This window comes from Prinia subflava, chromosome 13, assembly GCF_021018805.1.
Source record: "Prinia subflava isolate CZ2003 ecotype Zambia chromosome 13, Cam_Psub_1.2, whole genome shotgun sequence".
NCBI classification, from domain to species: domain Eukaryota; kingdom Metazoa; phylum Chordata; class Aves; order Passeriformes; family Cisticolidae; genus Prinia; species Prinia subflava.
The window spans coordinates 10,296,326-10,321,898 of NC_086259.1; the positions used below are offsets into that span (position 1 = coordinate 10,296,326).

Consider the following 25,573-nt stretch of genomic DNA (forward strand, 5'->3'; position numbering starts at 1 on the left):
TACAAAACCAGTTCAGCCAAATCATCACTTCCGAAAAGATCAGTGTGTCACATCCAGTGCTATATTTGAGAGGCTTTCAAAGAGATCTGTGATCTACCAGGCCTTTGTGCCACACACTTGGGCCCTCTCTGTTGGAAACAGTAACTAAACTGATTCCACTCCAGCTGAAGAATTCTCGAGATACTGTTTGTTGACATACAACTTCTGCAGCTTTACACTTATTTCATATGATTTTTCAAAGAAAATTACTTGGCTGAAGTTTCAATTTTATATACTCCAACCAGAGGACCATTTCAAGAAGCCAACAGATAATCTTTGTTTGAAATGAAAAAACACAAGCCCACATTTTTCTATCATGTAACAGGCTTGGAAAAGGACACACAGGGAAAAAAAGATCATTACATCTGTCAGAAAGACATGATGTTAATAATAATGATGGTAATAGAAGACAGTAGAAATTTCCATAAAAGAGCAGATAAGTAAGTATGCTGTTATTTTTTTTACACTGAACTAAAAATATGCAAATGAACACCAAAGGATCCAGTACAAAGCATATTTCCTGGGAATGCTGTTCTTGAAAATTGAGGCAGCTACCAGCTAGCAGAGCATGGAGGTGAGGAAGCAGATGATTACCTGATGTGCACTTGCAAAACACCCACATCATAGAAACCATCCAATGATTAAAACCACACTTCTAGAGATTTTCAAGGTTCCAGATGTGGATTGTTCCACCCCCTCAGATGCCCAAAGGCCTTTTCCTCCCTCCTCATCACCACCAAGGAAAAGCTCCCCACTTCTGAAGGAAGAACTGAATAGTCTCTCCACATTCACCAAGAGATACTAGATAACTACCCACCATCTATAAATCTCATTTCTAATTGTTTTCCACTATATAATTAGATTTTGGACATGAATTTTCTTTACTAGCTGTTATGCAATACTCTGAAGTTGTTACTAAGTGTGTAAGTCATTATCACATCTGTGGCTGTCTGGTCTAGAGTCTCACAAATTCAGTATCACGTATTTAGGAACGTAAAGATGAAACCTAAAAGAACAACATTAAATGAGCTTAAAGGTACAGCCAATGCCATGGCCTGTGTTTCACCCAACCAGATGACATTTAGCATCAATCCTGGGCCTTAGAAGTGATTACTGCTCCTTCCCTGTGTGAAGGCTGCCGCAGCAGCTCAGCCCTCTGGAGAGAAAGGCTTTCCTCTCATTCTCAACCTAAGCTCATGGCCAGTGTTTACACAGCCATGCTTGGAACACGGTTTTCTTCCTCACCCTGCTCTTTCCATTATTACTGTTAAGCCATAGATATTGTCTCTTATGTCTTCTTCTCTTAAGAAATTCTCTAGTATCACGTATTTATAAAAAAAACCTTAAACTTTTCTGGCAGGCCTGCAACTGTGTGTGTCAGTCCTTTCACGCTTCAGATATGAAGATTATCTACACCTCCTCAGCTGAATTTAGCATTTTCCTTGATTTTTATTGGGTATCTAAGCCAGAGAAAACATAATATTCATTCATTTATTTAGTAAAAGTACAGACAAAACCAGTGAGAGCAATGTGTTGCTTCTGGTAAGGTGAGAGGCCCAGCAGAAGTGGTGTTTTCCAGCAGCCAGAGTTAACACCAACACCACAGCCTGTCCTCATATCACATATTTGTCAGCAGCAGCACTGATTCCTTTGTCTCGTCAGCAGGTACAAAGGACTGGCTTTATCCTTCTAGGAAATTAATGGTTCAGTGCCCAAGAAACTGCTATTTCAAAGTACACCCTCAGTGCTGAATTTATCTCAGCAAGTTAATGAAGCTCAGTTCAAAAGCAGACACAACTCTCTTGTTCAAATAGAGTATATTCCTATGTGCAAGAGCAGGACTGCACACTTCCCTTTTGAATACACAGAAGATTTCTTTACAAAGTAAGGATGAGGGGGAAAAAAAGCTGAATATGTTTTAAATCAGTTCTTACATGAAGTTCAGTTTGTCTCACTGATTGATTATTTTTTAAGATAAACATAAATCAGCTTCACAGGGAAAACTTCAGTAGCTGGGATCAATAAGCAACTGGCCTTGCTCTAGCATGCATACTGAGATTCATCATCTAAAATCTTCTCATTTCTTATTTCTGCATTCAAAGATCCCTGGATACTTGAGTTTTGGGGAAAAAGAGTGCACATAGAAGCTCTTTTTCTTGGGTACCATAAACACACAGAACAGGGAAGCAAAGATGAACCTGCCTCTTTCTTTTGATCAAATGAGAAGCAAAGTTCTTTAAAATGGAGGGGAAAATTTTAAATGGGAATAACATGTCTTTTCACCCCCTTCTACTTCTGCTTCTCACCAACAAAACAAAGAAGTTTAATAACTCAGAGAGACTGAAAACACTTGATCCTCAAATTGTAAATATTTAGCAGTGTTCCCAAGCCACTGTTCCCTATTTCTTCCCAAGGTGTTTCACATCCCTTTTTCTATTCTTTTAAATCAACAAATGGCCTTTTCCTTTGGCAACAGATAATGCAAAGACTGCTTCCTACCACAGAATTGTGGAAGATAAGCAAAACTCTAAGAATGAGCAATATAAGAAGAATTTTTAAAAAATCATTAAAAATAAGAAGATCAAAGACTTCTCACTGTTAATATTCTGTGTCAGATTGGTGGTGCATTGGTTGTACTCACTGTAGCTGCAAAGTATCAATCTGATTTAATCAATCTGAAGGTCCAGAATAGATTTCCTCCATGGATATTGTTCCTTCTTTTACTTTCACATTTATTTTAAAAGAAAAAGGGTTACATCTGGGAGAGCAGAAAGCAAAATGTATCCCTTATATCAGGTTTCACCCACGCAGAAAATAAATGAAACTCAGAAGAGCTACAAATGCTTTATTTAGTCTAACAATATATGGATAGATAGTTATATTATTAGGAATTCTAGACTCTATCCTTTGATATGCATTTAAAATACTCCATTGACGTCATGGTATTTTAATGGAGTCCTTTTTGAGTCACAGAAACCCTCAGAACGAGGCATAACAGCAGCGTTCACCTGCAGTTAGTCATTATGAATCAAGCTTTTTATCACTGTCTCTCACTTATGCCTCATGATGGAATAACCTTAAAAGCTTCTCTTTAGAAATAATTCTCCATAAACACACAAGTGACACAGAATATGATGCAGAGTGCACTATAATGGAAGTCAGTTAGTTAGCAATCTAAAAGTTACAGGCCATCATAAGGAGTCCCATCATCTCCAAAGAAGAGGTTTGTATCCTAATGCAGGGATTCTGTGCAGGAGCAAAGGGCCCCTCCCCACATTTTCCAGGCAGTGGAACTGTGCTAGAACTGGCACAGACCAATACACACTGTCTGAGCTTTAAAAATGTGTGACTGTCCAAGAGTCACGTTTTCAATTTCACATTTATTAGTTACATGTATTACAAGCAATAGTTGCCAATTTTCTTTATAAAACCCAAAACAAACCTAAAAAAAAATAGCTCTTTAATATGTTATCAAGTGAAGAATCAGGATTCTTTTCTGGTATGTAAACTCTCCACCAGACTATTAACAGAAGGGCAAATTCTGAGACCTCCCTTGAAAAATTGCTATTTACTGGAGACAAGAATACAGGAGATAGGCAGCATACTCCTATGATATGTTATCACCAGCAATACATTTGTGCTGATAGAAGTCAAAGGCAATCTTCACCATCCCTACTCAAACACTTTCCAGCAGAGAAGACAGCAAAAGGCTGCCATCCTATCACAAGTTGTTTGCCAACTAAATTTAGAAAAACAGTTTGCTACTCAAACTGGGCAACCTATAGCTACAGACTGAGGCAAAATAAACACAGAAGCTCACACTACCATTCTATAGCTGTTTGTTGTGAAGAATTACAGGTATAGCAGCAAGATTGATCTCTGAGCTGCACACTGGACACAGCACACATCTGTGTACGCACAACACCGAAGTGCTGTTTGTTTGCCTGCTTGAGCAGGTATTTAATGAACATATTTTCCTTTCACATGATCTCTGATTAATCGCTCTGAGTCATATTTAGCCCTAGATCACACTGCCTGTCTTTCACCTAAATCAGGCTGAGCTGCACACAGATTCTGTCCCAGTTGTGGGTGGCTCAAGGAATGTCAGGTTTTTGGTGTGTGCCACCAGCCAGCCCAAGGCAGAGCAGGCAGCAGGGCCATGGGGAGATGAGAAAGCCACCCAAGGACTGTGCTGAGGCAGAGCACCCTCCAAGAGCCCTCTCACAGCAAAGGCAGCCACAAGGCTATTCCAGAAAGGGAGAATCTCAGAAGAAGGCACTGTGTCCCTCAGGCAGGACAGGGGGCACTGAAGCACTGTGCAGCCCTGCCCTGCAGCCACCCACTCGTGGGGATGGCTGTCCTGAGTGCTGGAAGCAGACCCAGGTGAGACAACGACGAGGAATGAGACTGCACACACACAGGGCCTGTCACATCCTTGAAACAACGAGTACCAGAAGCCACACAATACCCAATGCACCTCTCAAGCATCATCCAAGAGCCCAGCACTGTTATGTTAAAAGAGGCTTAGATGAAGGTATGAGAATGAAACAAAGGCACTTCTGCTCTGTCATAAACAGCAGGTAGATCTCTATCATGGAAGCAGTGATGCAAGCCACTGTTTAGGAAGCCTGGCTGCCCTGTGTGACATAACATCTGATTTACCACTCCACACGCTCTCCTTGGGTCTCAGCTGCACCACCACGGGAGCATAAAGATAGCTCTAAGTAGGTTTTAAAAACGTCAGGAGGAAAGGACAGCAGAAGCATCTGTTAAATCCTTCTATTTAACAATGTCCTGAAATTGCAAATTATTTGGCAGGACAAAATAAATTGATACAAATTACTTCATCTGATCATCTGCAATACAGTGATTGGACACTCTCATAAAACCACAAACAGAAAATCACATAGGCATAAACATGTTATTTACTCTCAGGACTGCTCTGTAGTGCAAATCTATACTAAGCTCCTGTGTTTGCACCTCACAGTGTATTTCCATCAATGGTTTGTCCAGTGTAGTTTTGAGATTAGTCTTTTTTTTTACCGAAAGTTCTGCTGTAGAAAAGAGCAGAGAATGTATCATAAAATTCTGGGGTTTTACCACAGGTATAGAATAGGCTTTTTTACATGCAAAGTATACTACATATTTCAAACTGTATCAAGCGAAACAGCAGCAGAAAAAAGAACCATGCTGGGTTGTGGTAGGAAACCACAATTACCAAGTTTTTTGCTGCAACAGATCAATAGCACAATATGCCCATATTTACATGGCCACCACCTATTATTATTATCATTTCAGGCACATGCTTTTCAGGAACCCACAAAAGTAACAGCATTGACCTACTAAAGCAAACAAAATGATTGTTTTTCCATGCCTAATAAAATTCCTCTTTATTTAAAGAACGCAAATGGAGGACTGTGAATCCCCTATCTGGTAAAGAGTTTACTGATAAAAGTACAGTTTAAAAAAAGCATTTTATTAAGAACAAATTTTATTAATAACAAATACTGAAATACAGTATCCCAAAACATTCAAAATTCAACTATTTGTATAAGCCTTACAACCATAAAGAGAGTAGCATGAAAAGAACAGCTGATAAATATGATCTGCGCTGAAAATAAGCTACTCCAACGTTCAGCAATTGATTTCTGCATGGTTTTAGCACCATTTTCATATCAAAATTAGACAGTTAATCAATATTGAGGTGTTTAAATATGTCCTGAACCTACAAACCTTTATATAATTCAGTGACTTTGAATACAGGCGTTGTCCCATTGGGATAGAAAGGATGATTCATAAAGCTCATGTTGTTTCCTTGCAAAAAAACCACACAAAACCCCCACAACAACAACAACACAAACAAACAAACAAACAAAGCCCCACCTAAAAATAAACAAAAACCCCAGACTTTATTAATTTGGATGTCTAAAACGATTCAGATTTTAGGTCCCTATCTACTTTCTCTTATATTAACTGTTCAGAGAATTACAATACTAAGTATAAACACTTGGAATGCCAAACACAGCAGAGTTTCTCTTGACAAAATTTCTTATGGAAATCAAATGGAGAGATAAAGACACCTCACCTCAAGTGACCTCAACCATCAGCACGTAGACTTCATTTCCCATAAATCCTACCATGTTGGTAATTTTATGTATTTCCAACCACTTGTTAGGTTGCCCAGTCAATCAGAACTCTTCAGAATATTCATTGTAGAGAAGGAAAATACAAATGCAAATGTATCTGTCTGAGAAATGTTCTGCTTTAACAAAATGGTGTAACATAACCATCACTTACACACGTGGTAAAGCAGATGAAGAAAGCAAGGAGATCCCTGTGCTGCTGCCTCTGCAGCCCCCAGCCAGCAGCTGAGACCTCTGATCCCTTATTTCAGAGGTCACCAGTCCAAGTCCTGGCATTTCATCCCAAACACCCTCTGTTTTTAACCTATGTCACAACCCACTCTTGTCCATGTTAGTCTTTGCTCTCACAAGCCTTTGGCCAGGAATGATAATATGTGGCTCTAGTGACCCAGACAGTAAGAAGAGTTATTACTTTAAAGCAGTGAAAATAAAACATTGAACTGATAAAAATTTCTCCCATGAAATACCAAGGTCAGGCCTGATCTAATGCACATGTAAGTAAGTGAAAGATGCCCACATTGAATGGGTCTTGTGTGGATGTAAAAAACACTTTGATACAAGGGATACTTTCAACTTGCAGTTTTTGAGAATGGATTGTTTTTCTTTTCCCTCTTGATATGGAGCTTTTCAACCAAATGTGGGCAAACTGGTTGAGCGGGAATAAACAGCAAACACTGATACCAAGAGCTGGAACATGAACTATACAAACAAACTGAAAGCTAGATGAACTGTTAGCTTAAAACAGTTTCCACTTTCAATGATAAACTAACATTTTATGCACACCTTTTCCAACACAATTCAGCACTGGTCAATCATACTTCCAGCACTCAGTTATTTTTAATGTGATGAAAATAATATTTTCAGCTAATCTGTGCATTACCACGAAGTGAATGAAGAAGTTCATGAAAACATGTTTGGATATTCAAGGTACCTAAGGCAGAAGCAGCTGTGTAATGACAGTCTCCCGTTTCGGTTTTAATAATTCAGCTGCCCTGTAATGCCTGTGATTTTCAATACATTGTGTCAGATATAAACAGAGAGAATACATTCAAAATAGGATTTGGACTGTCTTGACACACGCTAACATGCAGTGGAAAAGATGTGGAATAGAAATCTTGTTACAAAAATAAATAATGAATAACATGGCAGCAAGCATGATCTCATCTAACTCTTCATCTGAACAGAGCACAGAGGCAAAGACCAGAAGGCTCTTGTGTGACATTGTTATCTAAAGTCCTGATTAGATTTTCACCTCAGAGTTCTCAATTTTGGTAGCAATCATCGCAAAGATACTATGGTGACTGGCACTCTATAAATACATCACACAGACAGGTAACAGCACAGAACACAGCTATCAGATAAGAGTGTGAAGCATTTGAAAATTCAACCCTGCCATTAGGTCTGTATAACAGTACTCAATTTTACAGCAGTAGAAATGTGATTACAGATAAAAAGGTAGGATTAGTGCTGTACAAATTCTTCTCCTCTTAAACTTGATCATCATCATTCAATAGCATTACTTAGGTTTATAAGGGAGTATTAGAATTCAACAAATATATAGGCATGTATTAACTGTAAATGTAATAAAGCTGCAGCACAAACCACAGGTCACAGTTTGACTGGCCTCAGTTTGTCAGACACTGCACAAACTACAACAAATGAACCACACAACTGAGAGCCTCCTCTCAAGTATCTAAGAATAGAGGATGTTATTTCCTGTGTTTCTAGTTTAGATTTTTATTATAAATTTGCAATAATTCATTATAAGGTTCGGCTGGACTGGGTACCTGTCTGTGAAGTACAACATGGTGTGCTGTTGGTGGTACTGGGGGAATGAGACTCTTGTAGATTTGGGCAATGTTTCCTCACTCCAGAGGAAAAGCCAGAGGTGTCTGGCTTAGTGGGTCTCCATGGCATACACTTCCCAGAGTTTTGACTGCTACAAAATGTCACTATTTTAAAAACTCCACCCACTAGTGATTTCCACACATACCTTAAGTGCTCCAAATATCTCCTAAGCATTAAATTCAAACTCTTCGTGCATTACTGTACATTATTGCATCTTACTGAGATGGTTGTAACCCACCTAGATGAAAACATCTAAACAATATTTCTAAAAATTTACTTCTACAAAGTATATTTTGTATACAACCAACTCTCAACTAACAAATGGTACATTCAGTACAATAGCTGCATTATTTGAGCTACAGAAAAATTGTACACTGCACAATCCAATGAGTGTCCCCAGCATAAATGTTCATTCTGAGTACCACAGGTTCTTGCACAATTGTGGCATACAGGGATTTCCTGTTTCACAGCCAGCTCTTCAGCTACATCAGAGAACCTCAGGGATGACTGTGCCTGCAAAACAGCATAATGCAAGGTGGGGTGAGGACACAAATTATAATTTCCATTCTGGTGGATGTTATTCATACGACCATTTCATTTCCTCTTCCGGGGACTAGGAATTATGTATCCAACAATTTGAGTGCTGGACTAGACAGACAAATATTTTGGGAATTTTTTGCTCCCTAGCAGTAGTTGCCTACATAGTCCTGAGGTTTTGAGATACCCAAGGCAGGGGCTGGGTGTTCTGGGAAAGAAGCAGTTCAGCACACTTACTACATGTGCCAGAAGGTCTGTGGAAAATACTGGTGATAAAATGCCATTTACTGACTTGATGCTGCAACACAAAGTTCCCCATCCCCTGCCTAAACCATCTCCAAAAAGACCTGTATTTGTGTCTCTGCTACACTTCTTTTTGGGAGCTCCCTGGTGCTTGGTGGCCCTGTCCCATCAGCTGTGCCATGGCCAGGCTGGGGACACACACACGACCCCAGCACGGAGCAGCTGGAGCTGCCCTGGCTGCAGCAGGGCAGAGCCCAGATGTAAACCAGCAGATCTGCAGGGCAGCTGATGGGTGAGCACGGAGCTTTCTGTCTGAGCAACATGCAGGCACCCATTGTCTCTCACCATCTGCTGCAGGAGAGGAAAACCTATGCATACACAGCCACACTAAATTTGCAAGAAGAGTAGTTTTAAATTATTTGCATAACTGTAATCCACTTTTTCCTAACACACACTAATAGGAATGTCTTAGAGCCCCAGTTCAGCTGCTACTAAACTACTGCTGTCTTTGCTTTACCTCTGGAAGAACAAGATAAACTTCCTGAGCTTCCTTTGTAAAATGAAAAATATTTCAGCCAAAAACATCAAGCTCTGACAATCTCATATGTACAGTAGTGCCTAAATTAAGGTATGTATGTTTGAAATTTGTATCCTTCAAGGACAATCTGTGTAGAAGAGATAAACATTATAAAATGCAGGCAACTAAGTAATGAAGTAAGGATTCTGGAATTAAATATGATAACTCAAGCACTGAGCTGTATGTATTTAGGTTTTGGAGTTTTCACGTTTTACAAATGGCATTATAAGAATTACAGTTCCTTGAAAAAAAAAATATATATATGCCAGGATGAATACTAGTTGCCTAAATATTTTTAGTACAAGGCATATAATTTACTCAATAAGTGAATAAAGTTTGTTTAGAAAAAGCTACTCAACTGTACTGAATGTCCAAAATCATTCTCCATCTGCAGAACCATAAAAGTGCTCAACACAGAAGCAGAATGTTTTACAACAGCTGGTCTCTTTCAACTTTCTGTAATTTTTATAGCTCCTTTTTGGTGATTTTTTTTTAGTATACTGCAGCAGGATACTTCTAGAAGCAGGCAAACCACGATTGCACTTGTGCAATTCCATGAAGCAGAAGTGGATTGCTGTTATCCCGAACCACCACCAGCCAGACACATGCAGGGTCAAGTTATGTACTCTCACATCAGGACTGAAAACTTATCAAATATGGCCCTGAGCCAGCAAAGCACTTAAGCACATGCTTTACTTTAAACATGTAAGTAATCCTATTAGAATAAATGAGATTCAGCATAAACCACTGGACTGAATCTCAGAATACCTTGGTTGTGGCCCTGATTATGTCAGTGACCGACTGTGTAACCTTGGACAAATCACTGCACCTCTGTGTCCACATTTCCTCTTCTGCCCTCTGCATGTGCGTGCCACGTTGCACCACCTCACCAAAAGTAATCCCAGTGAATCTTCTAGAAACTGCTGTACTACCAGTGATGGCAGGGGTGAGTATGTACATCAGTCAGCTTTCAAACACCCGTCATGTACTCCACACTAACTCTCCTCCAAAAAACCCCAAGATGACACCCCTTACCCTTAGGCATTCTTATCCCGTGCTGAGCACCAATTTCAAAAGCAGGACATGGCACGTAGAAAGCCTTTGGGATGGAATCCAGCTGAAGGCTACCTGCAGGTCAGGACCAGGACAGCTCCTCAGCATGCCAGATTCCAAACCCAGGACTCGGGATGCAGCTCCCCTCCCACCTCAGACCCTTCCTCACAGGGCACCCTGAGATCCCCAGCCCTGCCTGGGGGTTCACAGGGCTGTCTGCCACATTCCTGCCAGTGTTGTACCTATGAAGGAAAAAACGTCCTACAGTCCTAGGAAATTCTGTTTAAAGCATGCAGGTGGAAGGCAGCATCGTCTCACTGGGTGCAATGGATTTGCACTAGAAGCCTTTATAGTTGATATTTTTAGACACTATGATGCAAGATACAATTTTCCACAGGCGGGCCATATGCCATCAACTCTATGTCTTAATGATCTTGAGAATATTTTCACATAAATAATTCTGCTTTTGCACATATATACAACCACGTAGTCTGTTTACTCTTGCCATCACACTGCTCCCTGGCAGTTGTCACAGGCAATGTCACTGTCACAAGGAGAATATGGATTCAACTCCTAACAATGAAGCAGGCATGGATGAGTGGGCAGGACACTCAAATGAGTTTCAGAAAGGCTTGAGGTGAAATACTGTCCCTAGTGAAATCAATAACAGTCCTCCCATTTACTTCAGCAGAGTAAATATTTCAGCCCTTTTTTTCGGTGCCTTCTGGTCATCTCAGTACTTAACAGAACAATCATTTATTTTCCTTAGAAACACAGGGAAAAAGACAGAAGACAAGCAAGGCAGGGAGGCAAGACATTGAAATAGATGTACTCTCTTTATCAGAATAAATTTAAAAAACCCAAATTTACAGTGACTCCTATAACTGCAGATTATAAACAATGCAGAAAATGAGATTAGATTAACACAGTTGGGACTATCCTTTCTAGGAATTCATTCACAAATTCTTCTTCTGTCCTTGAAACACCTGTACACCACATTGCTGTTTTCCCAGCTGAGCCAATGAAGAGCTCACAGCAACAGCAACACAATTCCGTGTGTGTCAGCCTGCTCCAGATCAGGCCGTTTGCATACAAAGATATCTATTATGAGACACAAGCATCAGGAGCTGTACTCTGTTAATTAAAATATTTTCTGCTGCAGACTGGAAGCCTGGCGTACGAGGTACTTGCCAAAATTATGTTCAGGAGTACAGCAACTGAAATGTGTTTCTGAATAGGCCAAAAGTTAGTTACTTTTGACTTTTTCTGAATGCACGCTCTGTTCTCATTGTACAACGATGGGAAATACAGTTAAAAGGTTTTACGTAACTGTGCACTAGCAGCAAGTTAATGGACACAAGAAACTGCCGGTATTCGGAAAGTACTGAAAATTTTGGACGTATAAAAAAATTTAGAAAGACCCTACAGAGTAACCTGTACCTGAGCCTGAATTAAATGCACGCCGTGCACAACACAGGAAAGTCACAGAACAAGTGAAATTTACAGTAAATATTCCGGCTGCCGGTAAGCGCTGAAAGTTTCCGAAATGAGCCGGCTTGTCAGCCAACAGGGGACACTTGCTGTGCGCCCCCGGGCTCCCGGAGCCGCTGGCAGCCCGGCCCGGGATGACATTCCCGTTTAACCCGCGCCAACAAAGCCGCGCCGACCGCCAGGGGCGCATGCGCCGGACGGCCCCGCGCCCCGCCGGCACCGCCGGACAGGGACCGGACACGGCCACGGACCGGACACGGCCACGGACCGGACACGGGCATGGACCGGACACGGCCACGGACCGGACACGGCCACGGACCGGACACGGGCACGGACCGGACACGGCCACGGACCGGACACTGCCGGACACGGCCATGGACCGGACACTGCCGGACACTGCTGGACACTGCCGGACACGGCCATGGACCGGACACGGCCATGGACCGGACACTGCCGGACACTGCCGGACACCGCGATGGGCCGGACACTGCCGGACACTGCGGGACACTGCCGAACACGGCCGTGGACCGGACACGGGGATGGGCCGGACACTGCCGGACACGGCCATAGACCGGACACGGGGATAGGCCGGATACTGCCGGACACTGCCGGACACTGCCGGACACGGCCATGGACCAGACACGGGGATGGGCCGGACACTGCCGGACACTGTGATGAGCTGGACATGGCCATGAGCCGGACACCGCCGTGGACCTGACACGGCCGGACATCGTGGCCCACCACACACGGCTGGAGACTGCGATGGGCCGGACACCGCGGACACCGCGGCCTGCCTGCCAAACTTCAGGAGCAGCGGCTCTGATGGACATCAGCCTGCAGAGCGACACACGAGTCCACCCACAACATCTACCCAGACGCGATTTCTCTGGGAGAAAGTTTTCTCCAGCTACTGAATCTATTTGAACCCACGTTACTTCTCTCTGAAAGTGAGCTTTGTATTTCAGCAAAGTTTATCTCTTCATTTGGAAAGGATTTTTGAAAAAAAAAAAAACAGGTTTGAACGTAAGTTCAGGCTTCATGCAGCACCCTTCGTTTCCCCAGCATCTCATACAGTGCCTCACAAAAGGCCCCAGAGGTTGGACAAACATAGCACCAGGAAAAACACAGTGTGAAAGGGATCTTTATGTGCATGTGTGAGAGCCCAGTGCTAATAGCTCAATGTGCTATTGACACATCACAGTGCAAACAGCTAAGTCTTTTTCAAAATAGCATGAGTCACAGTGTCATTCTCAACTTTGCCTTTCCCAGATTTGGGTAATTTGTGAAACAAATCATCCCCGTATTATTAAAACATATTTCTGTAAATGAAGGTGAGACACTGGGAAATGACTATTGCTCCTGACTGTAGCGTTTACTCCAAGCACCGCACATGCCGCAGAGATGTGAATAGACAGAAGTGGTACTGCAACTTCTCTGACAGCCCTCGCCAAAGCGGAGCGTTAGACACCCTCCTGTCCCAGCAGCTGATGCACTTTTAGATAATCCTCCCGTTTGGATAATCCTCTAGTTAGGAGCTGGCCATGACAGAGCCGGACTGAGCCGAGAGAACAGAGCGGAGGGAGGCTCCGTCCTCTCCTCTCCTCACGGGGCCGTCCGAGCCCACCGGGCTGTGCCCGGCGCGCCGGAGCCGCCGCGGCTCCCGCCCGGGGAAAGTTCGGCAAGTCCCGACCCCGCCGCGAACGCTGCGCGCTCGGGACGCGCCTTTGTTCGCCGGCCACGGGGAGCAGCATCGCCTCCCCGAGCCCTTCCCGGCTGTCTGCCGCTCGCAGCGCTCCGAACCGCGCCAGCACCGGCCCGGGGCAGGTTTCCGGGGCGAGCCCCGCGGCGGCCGCGGCAGGAGGAGCCGCCCGGCCCCACCGACCACAACTTTCCGGGGCCGGGCATCCCCCGGGCCCGCGGAGAGCGGCGGGCGCACCGCGCCGGGCTCCGCGCATCCCCCAGCCCCGAGCCTCCCGCCCCGACGGAGCCCGGCTCCGGTCCGCCGGCAACCGGCCCGGGCAGCAGCGCGAGGAATTAACACCCGCGGGAATAATCACCTTGTTGTAGTTGTAGTAACCCAAACACTGGGCAAAGTCCAGGTTGGAGGGGTCTCCGGGGAGCGCGCTGCCCGCCGCAGCCGGGTAAAATCTTACATCCATGCTGGAGATTTGGTCCGCTTGGAGAGACCGCCGGGAGGTTTAATAGATCCACCTTCAAGTGCCTTCCCCGGGCTAGGGGCACGGGCAAAGCGCCGAGGGAGCGGAGCTGCGGAGCGCCGAGCCTGCCCGAGAGCGGGGACGAGCGAGGGCCAGGGGGTGACGGGGACAGCGGGGGAAGAGGCGGCGGAAAAGTGCAGGTAAACAAGGAGAAGAAGAGAGGAGGATGAGAGGAGAGGTGGGCAGCGGACCCCAGGTGGGTGCCCGTCCACCTCGGCGGGAGGAGGGGAGGGGAGGGAAGGAGGGAGGGCAAGGGAGAGGGAAGGAGGGAGGGAGGGAAGGAGGGAGGGCTGTTGTTTTTTAAAAGCTCGGTGCCAAGCCACAGGCTTTGCCTCCGCATTCAGGAGCAGCTGCTGTACACAAAGGAGCCACGCGCCCGGCGCGGACGGACTGACGGACGGACGGACGGACGGACGGACCGGCCGCTGCCGCCCGCCCGACAAAGGCGGGGGGACCGTCACCGCCGGGGGAGCGGGGCACGGCGGGGCCGCGGCCGCCCCGCGCTACCGGGCAGGGGGCGGCTACCGCGGGCTCGGTGCAACAGGGCTGCGCGGGCCGGGCGCTGCGGGGCCAAGTGCCGAGCGAGCGGCGGCGCTGGCAGCGCTCCGGGCGGAGCGGCCGGGCCCGCGCCCCTCCCCGCCCCGCCCGCCGCCCCCCGCCCGGTGCGCGCCCGCCCGGGCCGGAGCGGGGCCGGCTGCGGCCCTGCCCATGGCTGTCCTCGCTCCCGGAAGGCTCCAGGTGAGTAACTTTCGCCGCTTCCACCAGTTTTCCGCCCTTTTCTTTCTTTCTTTTTTTTTTTTTTTTTTTTTGGATAATGCACTCTATCGATTCACACCGCTGCCTTGCTGCGTCAGGCTGGCAGCAGAAGAAACGAGATTTTTCTAACGCGCTGTCAAGAGCAGGACTCTAAACGGCAGTAACCTGCCTCACAGAAACCTGCTCACAGTCTCAAAGTCTCCGGGTGGTGAGTCAAAGCAACCCGCTAATAACCCAAATTTGTTTTGTCAGTCGTAGGCACAGCCCAGCCGTATCTCCTCCCTTGCACGGAGCTTTGCTGGTCCGAAAATCTGCTCCAGAACTTTTGGAGAAAACACTAAAGCAGCACAAGGCCGTTTAACCTCACGACTTTAGCCCTGCAGACAAGGTGCAAGGCAGAAGGATGGAAACACGCCCTGGACTCAAGGCTTCCGTGACAGGAGGGAGCCTTTTGGGTCTGGGGCGGATTCCTGGGCAGTTCTAAGGCAGCGGAAAGTACGCCCCAGGTGGGGTTTACTCTACTCGGGTGCAAAATAGTAATGGTAACATAAGTATCGAGGCTTGATTGTACAGCAGCAGCAAGACCTTCTCTGAAGGACACACATCCTGGGCCCGTGCTCAGTCGCACTTGTGACTGATGCCTCCCTCAGGAGCTTAGTGCCCCATACTTCATCTCCAGGCATGATTCTTCACTGTCTAAAAACATCGGGAGCAAACTGTAAAACAGTAAGAGCTACATCATGTAGAAGGGATCATCTTCCCAACTCCATTCCTAGAAATCTTATGTTCAATATTTGTGGTGGCACAAGTAGCCCCTGGTTGCATAGGACATGCTGGATTCAGGATTGATTCTGAAGTCACACTTTGACGCAAACATCTCTAGCATTGTATTTTGCACTAAGAGCAGAATTAAACATAGCACAGATATGTATTTGTATTTCCATAGAGTATTCAGAATTTAACTTTCTAGAAAACTGTATACGAATGGGTAAATGCCTCGATAGCGAAGATAACAGGCATACGCTGTCAAATACCTAATCCAATTTCATGTTCATTGTGGCAACCGTTTTTAACTGAAGGGAAAAGACTGCAAAATGTACTCTTGCTAGAAGAGAAATGGTTAAGGCACATACAGCACAGAGTATTCACACAGGAACACCTCGTATCTGTGGCAAAAAATTACTGATGCTCCTGAGAGAAACAAATTGTTCAGAAAAGGACAATGAAACTGTTTCAGAATGCAACATCTCATTAGAGCGTTTCTCCAACACAGTGAGGGAAAAGTGGTAGTGTACACACACAGTAAACACCTTTCAACTGAGACTGAAAGTAAAAGTTGAATTTTACCCAAGTGGAAGTATTAGATTAAGCAGATTCTCAGGTACAGGAACAGATCGTTGCCCTCAAGTTCTGGACTGCTCTGCTGTGTGAACACAGCTATTTCCCACTGCCTAGAAGACTACATGAGTGAGGAATGAACAGCAAATGATTCCAGGTCAGGCCGTGGTCTGTTGCCACACTGCAAGAAGGCAGTGCAAGCACACAGAGCTGTGTGATCCATGTGCGATCCGTGTGCGATCCGTGTGCAATCCGTGTGCGATCCATGTGCAATCCGTGTGTGATTCGTGTGCGATCCGTGTGCGATCCGTGTGCGATGCGTGTGCGATCCGTGTGCGATCCGTGTGTGATCCGTGTGCGATCCATGTGTGATCTGTGCGTGATCCGTGTGCGATCCGTGGCCCTGGGCAGTGCGTGCCCCCTCTGGCTGGGCACAGCTCCTGCCTGGCAGTGCCTCTCCCTGCCCGAGCTGTGCCCGTGCCAGGAGCAGGAGGCTCAGGTGGGAGGCACTGGGTTAGGAGACCTGGGCTCAGGAGATGAGCAGATAATGGGGATGTCAATAGCCATGATTTTAAGTATTCTGCTGTTTCCAACACAATTTCTTCTGAAAGTAAAAGAACAGGCACAACAGTAATACCTCAAAATACTCCTTTCTGACATCACTGGCTCAGAAAGTGAATGTAAAATTGAAACAGACTCAGTCAGCATTAAAAAAAAATTACATTTAAGCTAGGCAAAATGTTCCTAAAGTAGTATTTGGTGAGAAGTTTTGAAATACTGTCTGTTTATACTACCATGAAACTAAAACAGAACTTCAATATTTTCAACAATGAAAAAGAATTCCAATTCCTGGCTATAATCTACCCCTACATAGTACCCAAAGTAAGTCTTATGCAAAACTAATATGACTGCAGTGAAAGGAATAAGTGATCTAAAATGGTCTAAAGAAACAAGAGAAACTGAGATAGATATGCTAATATATTTTTCTTTTTAAATAAAATATTATGGTTTATGTGATACTGTACCAGAGAGAATTGTACAAAGTAAAGAATTAGGCAGGTGTGTGTTTTTCTTTCTCAACACCTCTTCAACATAGTTTATTAAATAAGTAAACTTGAGTAATCTCTGCTATACTTTCAATCCACACACATGACATCATTATGTGTTTTTTATTACAATGCATTTATCTCACAAGTACCTTAAAAATGGAAAATGAGCCAAAGTATTTATAACCTTCTGTACATGATGCTTGAAAGGAGTCCAACGAATTCTTCTCTCAAGCCATTCTCTTAAAGGTCTTTCAGTAAAACTATGGCTTTGAAATACCACTTTTATTTTTTTTTTCTTTCAAAGTAGATGGAAGTATGAAGTATTTGCAATTTCGAGTAAGTATTCTTTTTTCCCTGCTGGTTTAATAAAAGCAAGTATCTATCTACAGTAAGTGGAGTACTCCAATAATTTTCCTGGTCCTGGGTAGCCTCAGTTTCAAAGAAACTTTTCAAAAAGCCTTGTTTCATAAAGGTTTGAATGTATGCCTACTGCTGCCAACAATTATGATTCAGGAAGCAACACACAAATGGTGACTCTGTTCCATCTTCAGCTATACTTTCTTCTGACTCATCATCACAATTCAATTTTAAAAGCCATTAAGAACACTCAAACTGCTTTCCTGATGTAGGAACAGAAATTGTATTGAGTGAATCAGTCATATACAGACTTAAAAGTGTGCCTGCACAAATTCTCACTGCTGCCAGAAACCTTTCAACTTGCTTAGGTAAATATGAATGTTCCAAGCCTGGCTGATTCCCACACAAGCCTTGCAACTTTTTTTTCACTTTTTGTTGCTGTTGTTGTTGTTTTGTTCCGTACCAGGCCAAACTTTGTATCCTGACAGCCTTTGCAAAGGCTGTGTCAGTTCAGTAAGGTGGAAATAGTATCTGAGGTGCAGCACAAAGGCACTGGAAGATCTACTCCAGCAAACCACAGGGTCAGGAAGGAACCTCAGAGGTAAGACAAACAGACCAGATCTCTTAACACCCAAATTCTCAGGTAGGCAGCCAAATCCTCCACAAGCAGCACACCTCAGCAAACCCCCTGTCCCTGGCCACACCGTTCCCTCCCTCTGGCAGAGACAGCAAGCATGGGAGGGCAGGGAAATGAGCGAGAAGGGATGGAGGGAGCCAAGGCTGGACTGAAACTCTGCTCCAGTTTTACAAAGCAGAGTCAACATTAAAAAGACCTGACATTTGCTTCTACAATCCAGGATCCACGTCTATTGCCCCAGCCCTCCCCACAGGCAATGGGAAGGGGTTTACCCTGGGCAGTGTGTGGGAGATACAACCAAACTCTCAGGAGGTTCAAAAATAACTCTTACCCACAAACTTTAGAGCACTCAAGTAGAGTGAGGTGCTTGGCAAATTTTAAAACATCCAGATGAAGTAAGGCACTTTGCAGTCTTTAACTCAGCAAACTTAAATGGCAGCCAAGTTGAGGTTGTGTCTGTCTTTAGCTGGACACCACAAGTGTTTAATACTGGAAATTTTTGGTTAAGCTTTAAGAAGAAGTTAGAACAAAGTGAGAGAAGGAAAAAGAAGAGGGAGAGGTAATCTTTCACCATCCTAGGACCCACTATTCCTCCAGTGTCCTACGCTGTGTCTTTTGGCTTCTGTGAGAGCTGGGAGGAACAAGAGGAAAGGGAGGAATACAACATCTCTGCTGTCTCCTGTTAAGATTGTCTCGGTCCCTTTCCCCCAGAGCACATGTGGAGGATGGAAGGGCACAAAACAAAAAGTGGAATACAGAAGGAGAAAAGACAGAGCACCAGGCAGCTCTGGTTTAGAAAAGAGTCTAAAACCTCCTTGAATCAATAGAAAGTCCCTTTAATCGACTGCAATGGGCTTTGAATTAGACCTATATTCTACTTATCAAGTACAGCTGCTGAGAATCAATAATATTTGGACTTACCCTTCAAAGCAACAACTACACTAATAACTTCTGGCTAAGAAAAAGTACAATTAATAGCATATTAATTCATTAGAGTTTATCTCACTGAGGTCCCCTTCTCATCAGGTGGTAGAGTCAGACAGCATTTAGAAGTGATTACACATGAATATCCTGTATAAGTGAGGCCATAAAGAAAATACTTTTGTTCTTAACATTAAGTCAGATCAAATATTCATTGATATCTACATCTCTTAGCAAGTATCTCAAGCAGAGATCAATAAACACTTATTAGTCACTGACTACGTTTCCTGCAGTAAAGGAGGGAATTTCAGCCAGCAGATCAGAGAAGCCAACCAGCCAGGGCAGCTGGAGTTTAGTGCTTGCATGCCAGATGATTATTTATCTTCTCATTGTCTCAGTTGCCACAACTAGAGAACTGCAGATCAAAGGATTATTTAAAAACTATAATTATTCCTTTAAAATACAAATCATTATTTCAAAATACAAGTATGGATGGTTGCAAGGAAAAAAAATCACAACTGCAAGTTTTTGGTTTGTGAAAGTTTTTCAGGCCCAAGTTAGGAAATGCATAACTTTGTGAAATGGGAAATAAAATAAAATTATTAAACTTTTCAAAGATTTACATGTGCTTCTTTGATGTTTCTGTGGATTGTTGAAGTCTCTTACTTTACCTGAAGTATTTTACCACCTCAAATCACTTACAATATTTCAAATAATATTGTAGCAGAAAAACAGGTATTTGAATTGTTTAGAGAGCAGAGACAACCATTAATACTGTTGAATTATGTTTCAGCAAAAAGGTTGCTACTGCTTTAAAGAAAGTATTCCATAACCTTCCAAAACAACCCGTGTGGAATGGACAATATAGGATTACTTTTTGGCAGAGGGAATATCCTGTTGCTATTGACTGCACTGTTACAGTATCCTCACATAGTGGTACACAGTTATTGTGAGATAAAGACCACGTTGAAAAACAAACTGATTGCAGCCCTGAAAACAGTAAAGGAACTGTCCAGTCATATAAAAAATCACTTCTTTAGGAGAACAATGACTGGAACAGTGTCACTTCTAGATTAGCATTAAAGAATTAAAGTTTTAACTGCAGCTAAGAAATCGATGCAGTGTATTCCTTTCTTCCAGGGATGCCATTTTAAAGCAAGACAGGAAAACTTAATTAGAGATGGTGCTGTATATGGTTATATATATAAAAATACATATATATATAAAATTACATGTACATATATATAATTTATATAATCTGTTGATATAAAGCTGTGGTTTATGTTTCTGGTTTTCTCCTCCAGCTTTCTCCACATTCATACATTTGTTGAATTTATACTGCTGAAACTACTATGAGGTGGAAAAAAAGCTATTGGCATCTACTTTTTACACGGAATTTACAAGGACAATGTCTACAGAAAGAAAAGTATGCTCACCATGAGCAATCCAAATTTTTCTTTAATTTTCTCTGTTATTCTAGAGGAATGTAATAGGCAGAAGCTTTCATTTTACAGTAGAACCAAATCTAATTACTGAAAGAATTATTTTAATGAAAAGTCTTAGTGAGATATAATGAAGAGTTTTTCCAGGTGAGAAAGGTTACATTTAATACTTGTATCTGCAACAAATTCACTCTTGCATGTTTTTCAGTTTTAATTTCATCCATGTTCTTTAAGGCAATGATTTGAAATATGCACATACAACCTCTGCTATGTTTCAGGTGCACACATTGCAATATAAAGCACCCAGAGGAAGATGTGGAGATGTTTCTGGAGCAATCAGTGAAATGTCTTTCTGAGATTTTGTGACTTTAATTCAACAACCCCCAATGCAAGAGCACATTGACCCTTGAGAGCTGTGTGGTACCCCGGGGGAAGGTGAGCAGCAGTGCCCTGGCTGTCCCCAGAGCTGGGGAGGTGGCTCTGGCCACCCCCAGGGACCACAGTGCACATCCTTTGGTGGTGGCTGTGGAAGGGATGGCTTTGGCTCATCTCTTGGAAGCCAATGAAGAACTTGGTGAGACGCTGCCAAAGCAATGTATAGTGTCACAGTCCTGCCTTAAAAACCAGTGTAATTATTTAAAAATGCTGCCGTCATCATGTCCCTTTGAAATGTTACAGTGACTTACCACAGTATTAATGTCATGCCATCTACTAGCACAGGTTATAACATAAAATAATTAGTGACCACTGCTAGAGAATGTGAAGATAGATTAAAAAAATTAATAGGGCTGTAGACATACAGCTTTATTTGGATAGATCAGATCCATACAATAACTGGGAGTAGTCTTCCAAAGGACCCATTAGTTATCCTTTAGGTCTTCTAATTAATGATGCAGTCTTCTGAGAGCATATTAATAACGCTGATATTAATAGCAGCATAATTCTAGCTGAGGATTAAAAAAATGAATCACTGTTTTATAAGTACTTGTACAGTAGTTTGGGACTTAGTAATAAACACATAAATTCATCAGATTGAAAATGAAGGGACAGATTTCTGAAGGTGTGATTAGGGACCTCAATAACATCTCTAAAATGAACATCTCTAAAAAGAACTGCTATACTTCCATTCAGGACTTATCCTCAGTTGTATCAATGTATAGAGTTGGGAGTGGGGGGTTTGTTTGTTTGGGTTTTTTTGGTAGGGTTTTTTTTGGGTGGGGGTGTTTTGTTTTTTGTTTTTTGATGCCTCAGTGGGTCAGATTTTCAGTGTTGAAAAGACAGGTTCCAGTTCTCAAGACTATTTCCTGAAGCTCATGAACAGTATGTGCCAAGCTGCTCTTAAAGAATCAGTCCCCATTACCATGAATGGATAATATTTAATAAAACGTGATCACAAAACAAAATCTGAAAAAAAACTAGTAGTAAAATAACACTCCAACTTGCTACTAAATGCAATGTTCTTTGGTATAAGTCTATTTCAACTTCATTTATTCCAGGGTTCTACAGCAGTCAAAATAATCAATGCAGAATTTTCCATGTGATTTACACATTGCTTTTTAAAATGAATTGTCTGAAACAAAAAATGCTTTTTTCTGCTGCCTGGCTTGTTTTCTAAAACATATTCTCTTTCTTTTAAAGTGAGAGAACGACCTCTGCTTCGGGAACAATTTTCTGAGACAGTGTGTTTATCAAACGGCTTCTCTGCTTTCATGAAAACAATTTATTTTCACTGAACTCCTCAAGATAAGCATTGAAGTCAGGAAGAATGTACAATGACATTTATAATTACATTCAAGAAACAAATATTTTGCTAAAGAAAGGGTTTGGATTTTTATCGGTTTTAGAGATACAAAATATTTTCTTTCTTCCACCATACCATTTAATGATATTGTCTCCCTGAAATCACAAAGTATATTTTCATATGCATGGAAAGAAAAGCCCAGGACAGTAATCTGCTCATAGAAAGGCTACAGTATGCATCCCAAACAATGAAAGCTGTAGCATAATCCTTACAACCAAATTGCCTTCCCTGCCTCACTCTTTGGAAATAATCTGCAGAAAAGGGCAATTTAAGCAGGAGGGTACATGCCCCTTGCAGAGGCTCCTCCAAACAACCCCTCTGTGCTCAATCCTGGAAAAGAGACAAAACAGTTGTCTCTTGGGATGGCACATCCTTCCTCCCACACGTTCCCCTTGCTCAGAGACATTTCTTGAGCTCCAAAGCTCAGTGCAGAGCCTGCAGACACTGGGCATGGTGCCTCCCATTCTCTGGGGAACTAGAGGAGCCTGCTAGAAAATCCCCCTCTGTTTCCCTTATGGATTGGGCCCTGGACCTGTTCTCAACCACCACCAACAGAAGCTCAGTCGTGCCAGACAATTACTGCTTCCTGCTGTATTCTCAACTACCCCTAAAATCAAGGTAGTCCACAGTGAATCTCATCTTTCAGGACAATGCAGCCACAGCTTTAGCCATACAGTGCCTGTATTTTGAAATGCAAATTCAATAACTACCTATGCAAAAGCTGCCCATGAATATATTTAGGAGTTCCATTTGGGCTGCCTGGGAACGTGGGGTTTACAGGATTAAAAAGGCATACTGCTATCACTCCAATGAATGCCCTTTAATTTGTGTGAATTCATTTTAGAATAAAAAATTTAAGATCTGGTTTATTCCATGTCAGTCAAACATCCTAGCTTTTCATTATCCCATTTTTTTTCAGTGCATGTAGGTAGTTCTCATCATAAAGATCCTCTGATAAAGTTCTCCTCCAGAGACATACTCTTTTTGTAGGCTCAGCTAGTGAAGAAATATCATTCATTTGTAATACTCAAAGAGAAGTTGAAAAAAAAATCAAAAGCAGCTGAAAAGAGATTGTATTTCACTAATATACACCAAGGCTTTATTTAAAATATACAGTGTTAAATTTGATCAAATATCAACCCACCATTCAGAGTGAAATAATCTCTTTTAATTTGCATGTATCTGTGTGCGCCAAAGAGAAGTGTGTTTGCTTTCAAGCAGGTGCACATCCTGCTATGACTAAATCTCTAACTCATCAAATTGCTTTACCAGTGTGGGACATGCCCTTTTTCTGGAACAGCTTCAAGTATTTTCCCCAGCATTTCAGCCACCTGTTTACTGAGTTCATACTCCAAAGGAGATGCATGCAATTAGAAACAAGGAAATGAAAATAAATGACCTTGTTTGTTATAAATAACAAAGAGACTCAGCAAAATTAATGCAGTGAAGCCTGACCTTCTGACCTGAAAGAAAGAATCACCTCATTCCTTTGTAGCAGGCTCACAATGCTCCAGCACCAGGCATTGTTGTGCAGCTTTGCCTCTTTTGATGGATCTTAAAGGAGTATATTCTAAATATTAAATGTTTTACAAGTTAGATTAGGAAATTTGCATAAAAAGAATGTTGAAACAAAGTCAAGAGAGCAATGATAAAGATTATCACTGCTTTATTTAGAGAATCCAGGTAAGCCGTGTGTATGGCTGTTCACTATAATACAGTTTTTCAATTGAAAAATAAATATGGCATTCCAGGTGCTAAAAAGCCATGAAATGTCTCCTTCGGTGTTCAGTGAATTGACGAGGGAGAAATTTTTTAATTAGCCAACTCCAGGAAAAGGAAACATTTTTCTTTTGTTGATTGTTTGTGCTATGATGGTCTGACTTTTGAAAAAAAAGCAAAGTACTTCCACAACTACTGCCAAAACTATATACTTTTTTTCTCATCCTTTAATTAGGCAAGCAGAAATGCTTTCTTTTGTATGAAGCTTACTGAATAATGTTTCTATGGGTTACATCTTCACTTTTAATTGATTCATGTCAGTCTGGAACAGTGTCCAGCTGCAACAGAGGGCAAGGTGTTAGAAATTTGTTTCCCTGCTTGTCTTTGGAGAAAATGAGAACACAGCGTTGTTTTCATGGCAGCCCTCACAAAAAGAGCAGTGTGTAATTACAGTGCTGGTTCCCATCTTGTCAGTCTCCAAAACAAGTCTGTTATTAATGAAGCAGCTCAGAACCGTTGCAGAAATGAAAGGAAAATGCGTTTGCATCTCACTGAAAGCAGCTCCCACAACAGGTATTGTTTGATAAAGATTTTTCCAAAGCTTGTTTTGTGGCTTTTCTTCCCCTTCTCTCACTTTCAGTGACATCCATCCAGCTGCTGAGGTACACAACACCCTTCACAGCAACCACAGCCTCAACCCTGCTAGTTCCTCTCCCGCCCAGAGCGCACCGATGGCAGTGGGGATGGGGCAGCTCTCCCTGAGTGCCCAGGGAGGAGGGCACAGCCCAGGGACACAGCCAGCCACGGGGGCAGGGGCACAGGAGGCAGGGCACTCACTGGGAGGCACTGGGAAATCAGTCCCAGACACAGGAGGCAGCTCCGGGGCTGGAGCAGCAAAAGGCAGCTCATGCAGGACCAGGACCAGGACCAGGACCAGGACCAGGACCAGGAGCATGAGGGGGGCAGTGGCTCTTCTCCTCCCCTCCTCTCACCCTCCTTCCATCATTCTGCATCCAATAGAGCCACTCCACCCCCTTAAGCTCTTGGCATGACGCACTCCTGCTCCCAAACTTTTACAGTAAAAGGGTGACCTGAATGAATAATTTCCAGCAGAAAAAGAGCTGATCAACACAGCCTCTCCTTCTGCTCACGCAGTCTCATGAACAGCTTGTGCTTTTGTCCAAATGTGTGTATCATTAAAAACTAAATACTCCACATGGCTGAAGATAGGGATATGTTGAAGTGTTTAACTGAATCAGAGACCTTTGGGGTACTCTTCTCAATCAATCTACATTTGTCCACACAGACTGAAACCAGAGCACTCACATGTCTAAACACTGAGCTGTGAGGCCCTGTATGACCAACCCCATCTGAGAAAACCTGCATGACAAAAAGGTTCTGAGAGC

General features: G+C 43.1%; 1 protein-coding gene and 1 long non-coding RNA gene across 3 annotated transcripts in view; one reads left to right on the forward strand and one right to left on the reverse strand.

Moving 5' to 3' along the window:
• The window catches only part of TOX3 (TOX high mobility group box family member 3), a 73,456-nt gene extending 59,036 nt beyond the window's left edge, over positions 1 to 14,420 (reverse strand). The window contains exon 1 of one of the 2 annotated variants that reach the window (XM_063410734.1): positions 13,989 to 14,420. In XM_063410734.1, coding sequence (XP_063266804.1) covers positions 13,989 to 14,090 — 102 coding nt within the window. In that variant the 5' untranslated portion in view covers positions 14,091 to 14,420. The remainder of the gene's footprint in view (positions 1 to 13,988) is intronic. The other variant, XM_063410733.1, reaches the window with a different exon arrangement.
• A 483-nt stretch (positions 14,421 to 14,903) lies between these two features.
• Positions 14,904 to 25,202, forward strand: LOC134557597 (uncharacterized). The gene is made up of 3 exons (XR_010082074.1): positions 14,904 to 20,631; positions 20,926 to 21,082; positions 22,286 to 25,202. It is a non-coding gene; the product is annotated as an uncharacterized LOC134557597 (long non-coding RNA).
• Positions 25,203 to 25,573: the final 371 nt, after the last annotated feature.